Source organism: Chenopodium album, chromosome 25 (genome assembly GCF_948465745.1).
Source record: "Chenopodium album chromosome 25, dcCheAlbu1.1, whole genome shotgun sequence".
In the NCBI taxonomy this organism is placed as follows: domain Eukaryota; kingdom Viridiplantae; phylum Streptophyta; class Magnoliopsida; order Caryophyllales; family Amaranthaceae; genus Chenopodium; species Chenopodium album.
Genome location: NC_137858.1, coordinates 154548 through 168924, shown reverse-complemented (window position 1 = coordinate 168924; position 14377 = coordinate 154548). Strand labels below are relative to the sequence as shown.

The window sequence follows — 14377 nt, the reverse complement described above, 5'->3', positions numbered from 1 at the left end:
TCCATTGTTCTCCGATGATTCCTAACCCCTACAAAGTTTTTGTTACTGCGTAGAAACATAAGGTGAGCACCACTAGTCCACAACTAACGATATAAAATTGTGATAAAGTCAAAAATGCGAAACACACAGGCGTGCAAAATTTGAAAAAAAGACGTAGGTAGGTGACAACAACACTAGTATATAAATAGTGCTATCAGCACTACTATTGCACAACCAAAAAAAAAAAAAACAAGGAAGATTTTTCTGATACAACGTGGTAATGTGTGTCGTCTTCACGAATACACGACTACGTCTACACTAGACAACTCCTGAAGAAAAAAACAAACAAAAAGTAAATTCAAAATACAATAATGAGGTAAGTAAATGTAAATTATATACACCCCACAAATCTAATCAAAAAAATGATCCGTTGGAAATAGCGACTCTTACAGGAGAGAGAAACTTCAAAGATTGTAGAAACTTGAATTCAACAAACAAACCCTAATTTTGTTTTGTTTTGTTTTCTTTTTTTTTTTTGAATGGGGTGTTTTGTTTTGTTTTCTCATTACTCTTCAATTTCAATCCCAGAAAAATCCCCAAATTAATTGAAAATGGCTGCAATTGAAGATAATCATCCCAAAAACCCTAACCCTAGCGAAACTCCGAGGAAGAGAAGACCTAGCTTACCGGAGCTATGGTTTAAGGATCAGCAATTGAAGCATGCAATCTTCAGAATGCAGCAGCTTCAACAAGCTCACAGTAATACCGATTCTCATTCCAAGAATTTGATTTTAGGTGGTGATCCTTTCTCTCTCTTATCCGATGAATCCCTTACTTTTATTCTTTCTAAGGTTCCGATTTCGCAGCATTTTTCGAATTCATTGGTCTGTAAGAGGTGGTATGTGATTCAAGGCCAATTAATTCGTTCAATTACACTGTTTGATTGGGATTTTCTTGAATCTGGGAGATTAACTTGTCGGTTCCCTAATTTGAGTGAGATTAATCTTGCTCCAGCTTGTTTTAGGAGTTGTTGGAGCTCTGGGATTTTGATGTCACATAGATTGGTTTCCATTCATCTCGATTCGGAGATTGTAAGTGATACTTTGATTGGAAGTGAAGGGGTTTTGGGGTCTAGGTTGATTGATAGAGGCCTCAAAGTGCTTGCTGATGGGTGTCCTAATTTGAGCAAATTAGCGTTGGTTAATGCCAGTGACAAGGGGTTAGGTTATCTGGCTCAGAAATGTTTGATTTTGCAAGAGTTGGAGATACATTGTTGTGAGGATATGTCGTTGACAGCGATTTCCGGGTTTAAGAACTTGCAGATACTCAAATTGGTGGGTTGTGTTGATGGCTTGTATGATTCTGTTGTAACTGATATCGGGTTGACAATGGTAGCTCAGGGTTGTAGGAGATTAGTGAAGCTTGAGCTTAGTGGGTGTGAGGGTAGCTATGATGGGATTAAGGCCATTGGACAATGTTGTCAAATGTTGGAAGAGTTGACCCTTTGTGGTCATAAGATGGATGGTGGGTGGCTGTCGGCAATTTCGTTTTGTAGCAATCTGAAGACATTGAAGCTCCAGTCTTGCCAAAGTATAGATAGCTGCCCTGGTCCTGATGAGCATTTGGGCTCTTGTCCGACACTTGAGGAGCTGCACTTGGAGCGATGCCAAGTTCGGGATAAAGAGAGTACAAAAGCTCTGTTCTTGGTGTGTGAATCTATCAGAGAGATTTCGTTGCAGGATTGTTGGGGGTTAGAGGATGATATATTTCGTTATGCTGTTAATTGTAGGTATGAAATTGGTTTACTGCTTTATGTTTGTTTAATGTCTCTTTATGGCAGGATAAGACGTCATCACCCCTCCTGCATAAATTTATTCTTGGACTGGGTTACATTGTATGCTACTTCTGATAGTTGTAGATGTAGATGTTGTATAAGATCACAGTTTGCAATTTTGCATGCAATGTTTGACCTGTCTTAAGTTCTAGAGACAATATCAGCATATCAATAATGTAGAGATTGGGTCACTACTGTTTACTTGTTCATAAATAGGGAATATGAATATTGGTGTGGTCACATTACACAAGACACTTGTCACACACTACATTGATTATATCAGCTGAGCAATGATCATGGCAATGGCATTTCATAAGTAAATTGCGCTAGCTACCAATTCATGACAATGTTTAATTTTAGTTTGCTTTAGGCTATAATGTCTGTTGCTTTTAGTCTGTCACCCTAAGCATTTTGGGGGGTTGGGGGGAGGTTTGGGGAAGGTATGCCTCTGTGAGAACGTCATGTTCTTGGCCTGCAAATGTGTATAAGCTGCTAATGATCCTGTGGCATCTGACTTTTTTTTTTGTTATATACCATTAAGCTCTTTTGGCTGAAGATAAGCAGAGTTTGAAACATGCTTGTATTGATTTATTGAAGCTTCATTGCCATTTTTTTTTTGTAAAGAAACGATTTTTCGGCATGTTAATATACTTCAGATGTATTGCTACTTGATCTGCTATTAATAACCTTAAATTATCTGTTTTTTCTTTTTCTGCCTATTTTTTTGAATTCTTTTTGATACAAGTATTTTAATGGCCTTTTCTATTAGTCTCTATCTGGTCAAAATTGAGGTTACATAACCATCGCTTTCCGGCGAGGGGGTATACAGTGGGTTTAGATGTATATTTATGTGAAATTCAAAGTTCTTATGTTGAGTGAAATGAAGAATGTGGGTTTGTTGAATACAAGTTACTTCTATTTAGGGACTTACATGGGTTGCAAAATGTTGATTGATATTTGATGTAATGATTAATGAGCAAAATTAATGGAGATTCAAGGTTTACAACTTCCAGCTGTTGAAGAATATGAAATTTTATGCACTATGCACTGACAAAGCAAGGTGTGGAGAGAGATATCGTAATGTTTCTTGAAGGGAGTAATGCAATCCCCAGGATACTTGTAGCTGCTGCCTGTTGGACATTCATCATTAATTGCTGCTTGCAGATGTGGACGAATTTTTGATGTTTTTAGATTCTATTAGGAAAGATTCTTTCAACAGTAACTGAACTCTTATTTTTACCTGGCCACCTGGGAAATTAGGAAAGAGTAGGTTGAATCCTAATTAGATTGGGATTTACTGTTGTAGGAAAAGTGTCTTCTCACTCTTCTGGGTACTATTCACTACTGTTTGAGTTCAACAATGGAGATTGAAATTTAATGGAAGACCATAAATCCATCACTTGCAGTGCATAAGTTAGAAATCTTAGAATGGTAACCTTTCTCCATAAGTAAATCACTCACTGTTCTTGAGTACCAATTTTGTCATATTGGATTATCTGTTTTACCCATGTAAGTGTAAAAATGGTAAATGTATAAATTTAAGCTGCCCAATTATCGTAGTAGATCTCTGGTGGTAGGATTTTATGACTGCCATGTTTTTTGTGTTCATGGGATGGAAGTAATTGTTTAAGAATGAGAGATGGAAATTCTTAGAAAAAGCATGCATGCATTTCCAAACTGTTCACCACTGACGGTTGATTATTAAAGCTAATGATTGTGAGAGAGATGGAAATTCTTAGAAAAAGCATGCATGCATTTTTGTGTGTGTGTGTGTGGGGGGGGGGGGGGGGGGTGGAGTGGTATAATGTAAAAGATTTTGTAAGTGAAAGTCACAACTCATAAGTACTCTATGTGTGTATTCAGGAAAAATGGTATTTTTCTAGCACACCTTGTTGGACATTGGGGGTAGATTTGATTTTTTTTTTTTTCCTAGCAGAAACTAACAGTTTATTCTTGCTTTTCATTGAAGTGTAGTTACTTGTGATCAGTGTGCTCAGGTTTTGATTTGTCTCTCATTAAGTCAGAATATAGAAGCTGATTCTGCTTTATCATGTTTTGTCCATTCTTTATTTATGATTGGGTTTTCATTTTTCACCGTTTTGTGGGTATTGGTTGGGACTTGGAAAACAACCTCTATTCTATAGTAGGAGTGTTACATTCACCCAACTTTTCATCATCTTACTTGAAGTGGGAGCCTATTTGAAGGTGTTAGCGTTGTATTGATGTTGCTGTTGTTCTTGGCATTTACTACTTTAGGTGAGACTGTCAGAATCATAACAATATATGATGGTTGGTATCATTGTTTACAGGAGGGTGAAGTCACTATCTTTAGAAGGATGCTCTTTGCTGACAACGGAGGGCTTGGATTCAGTGGTTCATAAATGGACAGAGCTCCAGATACTGAAAGTGGTGTCATGTAATTGTATAAAAGATTCCGAAATCTCCGCTGAGCTGGCAACTTTGTTTTCTGTCCTGAAAGAGTTGAAGTGGAGGCCAGATTCCAGATCTCTACTAGCTTCAAGTCTTGCTGGCACTGGAGTGGGAAAGAAGGGTGGTAGATTCTTCAAGAGGGTATGAGGCTGAACTTATAACCTGATGGTGCAAGTCTGAACTTCTATTGTTGTATCTGGCTGTCTCAGACAGTCATCATAAAGGTTCACCCTTGGTGCTGTATATGCACGCTTTCACTTTGTTTGTTAGCATTGTGGAGGGAAAGAGAGGGAGTAGGTGAGGGGAGGAAAGAATGAGCTTCCATTTTCCTTCCAATGCTATCCAGCAATGGAAGGATTTAATTTCTGAAAAGGGAAAGAAATCCTTCCCTTCCCCTTGTCTTATGTGAATCAGGGAATGTTACCCTCACTTTCCCTTCCCTCTCTTTCTTTCCAAATCTTTCTATCCAAACATACTATTAATCTCATAATGAATATTTGGTAACTAGCTTTTTCATTTTATTTTTTCTATTTTTTATTTTTATTTTTTATTATTTTTTTTTCCAGATGGTTAACATGGTGGACAAGAGAAAGTAATTGGCTTTCTTGAAGCTACTCAGGAAGCCATTGGCAACATCTGTAAATATGCTACTCTTCATGACCCCAAATGTATGCGGGGTTCCAATTTATTAGAAGTTTTAATAAGAACGATTATGTTCCTGTATTTTACTTGGAAATGTAGAAAACTTGTAGACTTTCTGTTTCCATTGAGTAGTTGAACCAATTGACGGGAGGTGCTGCACTCGAAAACTCACCTCCACATTATTATATCACAACTCTGAGAATTTGCAAAGTTGCATACTTGACATAATTGCTTATACATTGGCTCAGTTACATCTGAACCCATTTCTTCCCCTAGCTGAGGTAATTTCTGTCTTACTTTAATTTGTAAGGATGCTTGTCAACCATGTGTTTATGAATCTACCAGTTGAGGTGCTTAGGACACAAACAGAGTGGGGAAGATAGCCGTAACTAGGGTTGCAGGTATTTTGGAGCCTTCATTATACTTTACTTGTGGGATATTTCATCTATGTGTAGAGGAGTCCCCCTCCCCCCTGAAACAGTTCTCAGAAACATGCTATTCAGAAAAATATTCAGATAGATGTGTGTTTTGTAACTTCTATTCAAGGATAACTGACATATCTTGAACCAATGGATCAGATATGCCTGTCAGGTAAGTGTACATATCTTGACACTTCTACAGTTGCACATTTTCTTCTTTCAAATCTACTTTGCAATGTTTTGTTTGTTGCAAAGCTAGTTGGAGAAGGTAGTTTTAAACAATTTGTGGTTTGTGGAGAATTGCTTCTTGGGGCGAAAAACGTGATGTGTGTCTGCTAATATTTGATATTGACCAATGTGTGTTCCACTCTCTTTATTATTGACCTGATTGCTGCAGTAATACTTGTTTTTAAAGAAAATCTAGAACATTCATTACTTTGCCTTTATAGACCTGACTTCATTCACTCTATGTGGCTGCTTGTTCATGAGATGGGAATTCAACTGCATCATAGTTTGAAATTTCGGTTCATCAATATGAAACTTTGTAGGAAGATGCTTAATCATTATGATTGGCATTGTGTTCTGTTATAAGTAACCTTGCATTTCTCATTCTGTTGGACTTTACTTGCACTATTGACTTTATCGACTGTTTAGAGAAAGAAACATAGTGGTGTTCAGAATGATGGACCGGTGCAGATTCGCAATTTGAGGATTCTTGTAGAAACGAGTAAGGTTGAAAAAAAACTGTTAGTCCCACAAATTGTTAATTTTTCGATCCCATTCTTATGGCTCAATTACCTTAAGTTTTGTTTTGTTTTTGGTGCTGTCTACAGAGATGGTTTCTGATGGCTCAGCATTTCTTGTAACAGATTTTGTCCTGCTCTTCTTTCTGCTGGCTCAATTGTTCCACAGGCATGAAGTACTTGATCCTAATTCAAACAGCCGCGGTCCACAGGATAATCTCATAGTTCAGGCTACGCGCACTGCATGAAAAGTCGATGCTTTTATGTGAAGGAATAGGTTTTGCCAGTTATCTTCAGTTGAAGCTCTTGCAATTAGTTTTTGTCTCATAATTGAAAAACGAGTTGCTTATTTGCAGCATAAATGAAAGACATTTGAACGTGATCATGTAACAGCATATATGATGTGGAGCAAAGCAAGTTATACGTTGTTGCAATTAGTTTTTACTCTTGTTCTCTCTCTCTCTCTCATCAAATGATTAACCGAGGGTATATGAATAAATAAGGCAAACTTTAGTCAAATTAGGAAGGAAATTGGATTAGACCAAAGAATACAAATTAAGATTGGAATTTGGAAATTGGATTAGACCAAAGTATACAAATTAAGATTTGAACCGGTGAACTAAATAGATATACGTAATTAAGTAATATCTCGGCTCTAAACATGGTTGTCATAAACTCATAATATTCCTAAACTTGATTCACAAACAAAGGAAATGATCTTTATAATTGAAACAATAACATGAATTATATTTGGGTAAAAAACCTAATACGAACTACGGAGTATAAAAAAGCATCTATATACAATGATGAACTTGCTAGAAATGATGCATAAGCACCAAGGAACAAGTATAGAGTTATAAACCCATATGGCATTATGGCGGCCACATCTAAAACAAAGTACTATCTGAAACAAACTAATACGGAGTAGCATTTTAAATACCCAGTACTTGTATATTCTTGTGTTGAAATATTATCTTACCATGTTTAAATGAATTAAATCTTATCTAACACGAAGTACATAAATAATATAATTATGTATTAAATTGTATCAATATGATACAATAATGATATGAATTGTTCTTATTGTAATAAAGAATAAATTATGTAGGTTTTTAATAAGGAAAAATTGCTCCCATTAATCTGAACTTTGCCTCGTCCGCCGAAAAAATCCCAACTTTCGTTTATTATCTATTGCACCCAACTTTAGGGGGTATTAATTTTCGTTGCACCCAACAGGTCATCTAACCTGATGTAGCAGGTCACCTAGCCACGTGTCAGCGTATGATTGACTTAAATTTTTTTTTTTAAAAAAAAAAACAAAAAAAAAAATAAAAACCCCACAAACCACCCCATACCCAGCAGCCGGCCACCACACCCCCACCACGCCGGAAAATCACCCCCACCCTCGAAAAACCCCTCCCCTGCTACCGAAAACCGCCGCCCAACCTTCCCCCTACCTCGAAACCCACCCTTTCTCTTCCCCCACCCCCGAAAACCATTCCCCCACCCCCGAAAACCCCTCCCTCACTCCCGGAAACCGCCGCTCAACCCTCCCCCTTCCCTCAAAACTCCCCCTTTCCCTTTCCCCACCCCCGAAAACCCCTCCCCCACCCCTATTTCCTCCGTCACTCCCCTCTCCCCCGCCGTTTTCCGACCCGAATCCCCTTCCCCTTCGTTTTCGCCGTTTCCCCCTCCCCGTCGTTTCCGCCCCCTTCCCCTTCATTTCCGACCCAAATCCGGCCTCCCTTCCCCGTCGTTTCCGCCCCCCTTCCCCCACTGCCATTAACGGTGGCTGGCGTTAAGGGGTGGCTGGGTTTTTTTAAAAAAAAATTTTTGTTTTTTTTTTTTAAATTTTGTTTTTTTTTTTTTTAATTTTTTTTAAAATTTTGTTTTTTTTTTAAAATTTTTTAATTTGACCATTCATGTAGTGACACGTGTCCAAAAACAATGTAACACACAAATGTTGACCGGATTAACCGGTTGCAGGTAAGTTGGGTGCAACGAAAATTAATACCCCCCAAAGTTCGGTGCAATAGATAATAAACGAAAGTTGGGATTATATTCGGCGGACGAGGCAAAGTTCAGATTAATGGGAGCAATTTTTCCTTTTAATAATGGCTCGAGTTTAATATAATTAATTTTGAGTCAAATTAAATTTCATTCAAAATATCTTAAATCGAGTTGATTTCAATAGGGTTGACTCAAGTCGGGTTAGCAATAAATCATTAGAATTTAAGTTTAATGATTTCAATAATGATTTTATACATGCAAAACACAATAATAAATGATAGAAAGTGGACACTAATAAAGAGGGGAGAAAATCATCTGTCCCATAATTTGTGTCCCACTGGTGTTCCACTAAATATGATTGGTTCTTAAAATATTTATTTGCCTTTTAAAATTTGAGAAGTGGGACCTTGTAATTATAATTGAATAAGGTTCTAAATCAATACTTTTTTTGAAAAAAATTGTAATCAATGACATTTGTAAACCGTATACAATTTTACTCCCTCTGTATTTTAAATGAAACGTTATGACTTTTTTCACTAATCACCTAATCCACTTTGAGTAATGTTAGTGGTAGATACATAAGTAAAATAATAATCTTGTGGGTAATTGTTAAAATTGTCTCAATGAATACATTGTTAATATTTGATTGTTAATTTTTAATTAGTCAAAGTTTTGTAGTGGTAGTGGTATATCGGAAAAATGTTTCACTAAAAAGATTTTTTTCTTTATTTATTTATTTTTATTTTTATTTTTTTGAGGGCCACTAAAAAGATATTATCTAAAAAAACAATATTCATAGTTGTGGAAACAAAAAATACACTTTATTTTAGCACAACCGTTTGATAATCATGCATTCATAGTTTCATAGGGAGTAAGCGAGAAAGTCCAAATACATCACCGTTAGACACAAACAAAATTGCATAACAGTCTTTTGTCAAACTAAAAGTCCTATTAGTACTCCCTCCGTTTTTTTTTATTTGCATCAATTTGGAATGCACAAAGTTTTAGGAGAGTAATATAATAAAGAAGGTATTGCGTGCGGACGGACGCGAATTGTTTGGTGCGGGAGGCTTGATTGATATATTTTACTCGTTGGCTGATATGTTTTTTTGTGTTGGCTAATATATTCCTTTTGGGAATTCCAATTAGTATTTTAAATTGATTTTGGTTACTTTTGTGACTAAAAATTTAAATTTATTAAGATTTTTTTACCAAGTTGAAAGAGGAGAAGGAAAGATAAATTTTACAATTCTTTTGGGTTGTAAAAAAATAAGGAAAAAAGGGTTGCGTTAAATAAATACAGGTTGCTTTTAGCAACCCCTACAATTATTTCCTAAATACCTTTAAAAAAAAGAAAAAAGGATATATGCAGCCCTTATATAAGAAGCTAAAAATGGAAAGAAAAGACAAAAAATAAACATTTATTACACTGATTTATTCGTGAATTGTCGATAAATTCCTAACTTAGGACTTGTTCTCTTCAACTTATTTCAGATACTTATTACTTATTCCTTAATAAATAATTCAGATCAGATCAGAAAGATTCAGATCAGACCAGATCAGAATTTTTTTTATTATTATTTAATTATTGCTAAATATCGTTAATTGTGTATTAAATTTTTTTATGAAAATTACATATTTAAAAAGTTCATAATGAGACTAATCTAACAAGATCCATTTTGAATTTTGATGATATTTTTCTTTATAGATTGGTATTAAAATGTGGTCAAAGTTTAGTCAAATTGTTAAATCAGATTAGACCAGACCAGATCAGAAAAATTCAGATAAGATCTTAAAAAATTCAGACCAGATCTACTCCCTCCGTGTTCTTTTAAGTGATACATTTTCCATTTCCGGCCGTGTTTTTTTAAGTGATACATTTCCTTTTTTGGCAAAATAATACATTAAAATATTATATCTCTCTCCTCTCATGGTCCCTACCCAAACCCACTACTACTTTTTTATTATATCTTTCCTCTCACATTTATTACTTTTCAATAAACTATTAACCCCACTATCTTTTTTTAACAATTTTTTAATACCCCACTACTCCACTTACCTCTTATTTTATTTAAGTCAATTAAATTGCCTAAAACTATGTGCCGGTCAATATGTATCACTTAAAAAAACACGGAGGGAGTACTTCTTTTATTTGAAGAGAATAAGTCCTTAATACTTCGTACTAAAAAAGTAAGGCCCTGTTCTTTTCACCTTAAAAAAATAATATTAAGTAAAAATAATTTCAGTTCAGTAAAAATAAGTTCAGTTCAGTAAAATTAATTTCAGTTCAGTAAAAATAATTTCAGTTCAGTAAAATTCAGTTTTCTTAAAGAAGAATTATAATAGAAAGTCAGTAAAAATAATTTCAGTTCAGTAAAAATAATTTAATTTCAGTAAAAATAATTTCAGTTCAGTAAAATTAAGTTCAGTTCAGTAAAAATAAGTTCAGTTCAACAAAATTAAGGTGAATCAAACATGACCAAAGTGTATTAAATGCTTATATGCATTATCCTACAAAAATAATTTCCTAAATGAATTTTGTAAGTATGACCCACCTTGCTACGTGGCCGCAAATTATTGGTTGGGTCTATGTGGAAGGTTTACCAAAGTCAATTTGAACTGGGTTACTCCAAAACTCCTTTACAATTTTTTCTTATATAAATAAGAAAATGAACCCAGAAATTGCATAATTTTGTGAAAAAAAAGTCGAAGCTTTTCTCTCTTTGCATCTTAAATTTCTCCGCTCTTGTTCTAAATTTCTTCACACAAAAAATCAGGTTGGTTTTTCTCCCTTTTTCAATTGTTTTTTTTAGTTAACAATTAATTGCATTAATCAGATCTGATTGAGAATTTTCTTGTATTTGATTTAGAAACTTGTTGTCTGAAAGCCCAATTCATTGTTCTTCAAATTTACAAGTATATTTGGGATTTACGATTTAGATCTATGTGACATGCACTGTAAATTATGTGATTATCGTTGAATTTGATCTATTTCTGGCACTAAGCCTTGATTTGTATTTCAAAGTTCGTGAATTTCTTGTTGAATCATAGATGCTGAGTTGTAGCCTTGTCAAAATTAGGTATTATAATGTTGTTAGATTTAGGGTTTAGGCTTTTAATTGCTTGGATTTGATGCACCGTTGATCGTAAATTGCGTAAAATATTGAATTGTGTTTATTAGGGTATTTAGATTTGGACAATTGAGGGGTAAAATTGAGGTGAATTGTTGATGGGTTGGTTAGAGATGGGATTGGTATTTCTTGATTAGATGGGTTTCACTTGTTGATGTTAATTCGGAGATGAAAATAGCGGGTAATTACAAGATGGGATTGATTTTTATTACTTGTTGGGAATTTTGATTCATAATGAGAGAGATTATACTTAACTCGAGGCGATAGTGCTTCGTCCATGTCGAAATTTTCTGTTTAATTGTAGATTTTGGGATTTTTTTTCTTGAATTTGGGATATTTTTGAATTTGATTATACTTAACTTACCTCAATAGCGATGAGGCTATGCCATCGTAGAATCTGGAATCATTGAAGCTTATTCAAGAGTTGTATGTTTGCTATATCTGGGTAACTCTCATCCAATAGGTGGGTTTGTATTTGGTGTGATTAGGAGCCTTGGTATGAAGTTTCTAGTGTATATATTTGGGGAATTAGTCGGGATATGTATGATTCGGTCTTCCTCCATTGTGAAATTAAGTAGTCGTGGTTGGGTCTTTCTTCCTGCAAACCTATATTGTTCTTGGTGCTGTTCTGGCGTTGCATTTTACGAAGTATTTTGGTTTTGTTTTGATAAATTCGTGAATCTGTACTTTTCATGGTGATGTTGTATTGTGTAATAGTAAAGACCATACATCAATAATATTGGTCGTTGTAAATGGCAATATGAAATTTCTTTTCTCCTTCGTTGTTTCTTTAGCTTCCAGAAGTTAAAGGCCTCAGAAAGGAGTACTAGGGGATACCCACTTCAACTTGAACTTGATCATGCTTTATGTAGGCAGGTCTGTTTATCGGTTTGATGATTGTGTTGCTGAATTGCTGATTTCATCATCTTGCTCAATGCTCATTGATATAACGCTAATTGCTTTTCATCTTTTAGCCTGTTCTTAAGGAATTGACTTAACTATTTGTCCAATATAATCTTTTTTGATTGTCTTCATCAGAAATTCATGATTGAATGGCCCATTGTTCTTTCTGTTAATCAAGTGTAATCCTCCATATTGTATATCAAATGTTATGTACCTGATACCTGAGTTCTAATGTGTGATATGTTATTTACAGATATGGCAACTGGAACAGCTCCCCCAAGAGGAAGTGCAGCTGCAACTGCCAGCCTTCGCCGAAGGAGGACAACTAGTGGTGGGAATGCCACAGGAGGGGCTTCGGGAACTATGCTGCAATTTTACACTGATGATGCACCGGGTTTGAAAATTTCCCCAAATGTTGTACTTATGATGAGCATTGGTTTCATTGCCTTCGTTGCTATGCTTCATGTTGTGGGCAAGCTCTGGTTGGTGAGGAAAGAATGAAGCAAGCCTTACTAGAAAAGTGTTGGTTGGCTCAAACTTAGGCACCTTTGCAGTTTTTTCTTTTGTAATCAGCTTCGACAACCATATTAGTGTTCTTCTGTTAAAATTTATGAACCATGATGTTCTACTATTACGAAACAGAGATTAGTGTTTAATATATTGGCTTTTGAAATTTATTGTTGATCTTTTTCACCTTATATCCTTTTAAATCCCAAACCTTTTAGGGGGTGTTTGGTTCAAGCATAATAGGTATAAGGTATGGGTTTAGAATGACCAAAACCCATACTTTGTGTTTGTTTTTAGAAATTTCATTTTTCAAACCCATACCTCAAACCCCCAAGGTATGGGTTTTTGAAACCCAAGGGGGGAGGTGGGTATGGCTCATACCCATACCTTTAGGTTTAAAATTAAAAGAATAACTATCATTCCTACATAAAAACCAAACACATGAAATTAAGTATCAAGTTCGAACCCAATACCACCCAAGTTTCATTTCTCATTCCAAACCTATACCATTGTTTGAACCAAACACTCTATCGTTGCGCTTTCAGAACTAACTGATTAGTCTCAGGCTGTCAGCTATTATAGGGTAAACAGACCTAAGGGTCAAATATTAGTTCAATGACAATTTTTTTTCTTCTTGTTTGATGAATTTCTCATTTGCTATCCCTGATTCCCTGAATAGATTGAACTTCTATATGTGTTTGCGAAATTCTTAATCTTTCTATATTTTATCTCTATCAAAACGAAACTTATTATACAGGTATTTATTCTATTATTCGAAAATTAGTTTTACGTGTAATTTTGCGTGAGCATTGTGCTACTGTCCCACTGGCAAAGGGCATGTGGGTGTAGGTTAGATAGTATAATACACGAAATCGGGGCGATTTAGGAGGTGTCGGGAGTTGGAGTTGGAATTTCAAAGAACACTACGGGATGAATCCCAGGATCATATAATATTGTGTGAATCCATATATGATCATTATCCGGCAATGTAAAGGCCTCGTGAGAGCTTATAGCCAATACAAGAGGCATGTACGAAAACGGGTAAAATGACTATTTAAAGGCAAATTAGATGGTTCCACCCACTCAATTAAACTCTTGGAGTGTATTAGGGACCATGGTAAACATCTCGGCAATGTTCATTTCCGGGCGTAAAAAGGGCAAAAAAATTACAATATTGAAGGCTATATAATCCACAGTTTTTGAGGAATTTTTAAAGTTTCGGGGCCCGATGGCAAAAAATGTTGAAACCCTAAAGCTGTCAAAAACTGACCCGACCTGAGGACCTGAACTTAATCGGCAATGATCTGAACCCAACCTATACTCGAACAATGGGTTGAATAATAGTCTTCAATTTTCCCACTTTTCGCCACAAGGCCCAAAACCTCAAAATTTCCATAAAAAGCGAAGATTATAGCCTTCAAATTTGTAATCTTTTGACCATTTTCGCCCGAAAATAAAAATTGCCGAGATGTTTACCATTGTCCCTAATTCTCCAAGAGTCCGATATGACAACCATCCAATATGCCCTTAACGGTCATTTTACCCGTTCACAACTTGAAGTGATTTCGTAAAATCAAGCCTACCATGGACGTTTATGACAACATATAATGATTATATGTTGTTTTAAACAGAATTATGACTCCGAGATATATTCCTTAGGGTCTTAAGGTTTTCGCCACCCGGCCAAAAACCTTAAAATTTCCTCAAAAAAACGTGGATTATAGACTTTTAATTTTGTAATTTTTAGACTTTCTTTCGCCCGGAACTAAAAATTTCCAA

General features: G+C 35.4%; 1 protein-coding gene across 3 annotated transcripts; it reads left to right on the top strand.

Annotated features, from left to right (window-relative positions):
- Positions 1-238: 238 nt before the first annotated feature.
- Positions 239-5186, top strand: LOC145614905 (F-box protein At5g51370-like). 3 transcript variants are annotated; one of them, XM_081669976.1, is made up of 4 exons: positions 239-355; positions 568-1768; positions 4123-4384; positions 4810-5186. In XM_081669976.1, exons 2-4 carry the CDS (start codon positions 591-593, stop codon positions 4837-4839), a joined length of 1470 nt encoding a protein of 489 aa, XP_081526102.1. In that variant the 5' UTR covers positions 239-355; positions 568-590; the 3' UTR covers positions 4840-5186. The 3 variants fall into 3 exon arrangements, 2 of the variants coding, with proteins under 2 accessions (XP_081526102.1, XP_081526101.1); XR_014107183.1 differs by lacking the exon at positions 239-355 and having other exon boundaries at positions 372-1768; positions 4123-4467; positions 4810-5185; XM_081669975.1 differs by lacking the exon at positions 239-355 and having other exon boundaries at positions 372-1768; positions 4810-5185.
- The last annotated feature ends 9191 nt before the right edge of the window (positions 5187-14377 follow it).

Bases quoted from the DNA above. Each gene is read 5' to 3' on its own strand.
- LOC145614905 (XM_081669976.1), top strand. From the start codon at position 591: ATGGCTGCAATTGAAGATAATCATCCCAAAAACCCTAACCCTAGCGAA. The intron at 1,769-4,122 runs GTATGAAATTGG...CATTGTTTACAG, and splicing joins CGTTATGCTGTTAATTGTAG to GAGGGTGAAGTCACTATCTT. The intron at 4,385-4,809 runs GTATGAGGCTGA...TTTTTTTTCCAG, and splicing joins GTGGTAGATTCTTCAAGAGG to ATGGTTAACATGGTGGACAA.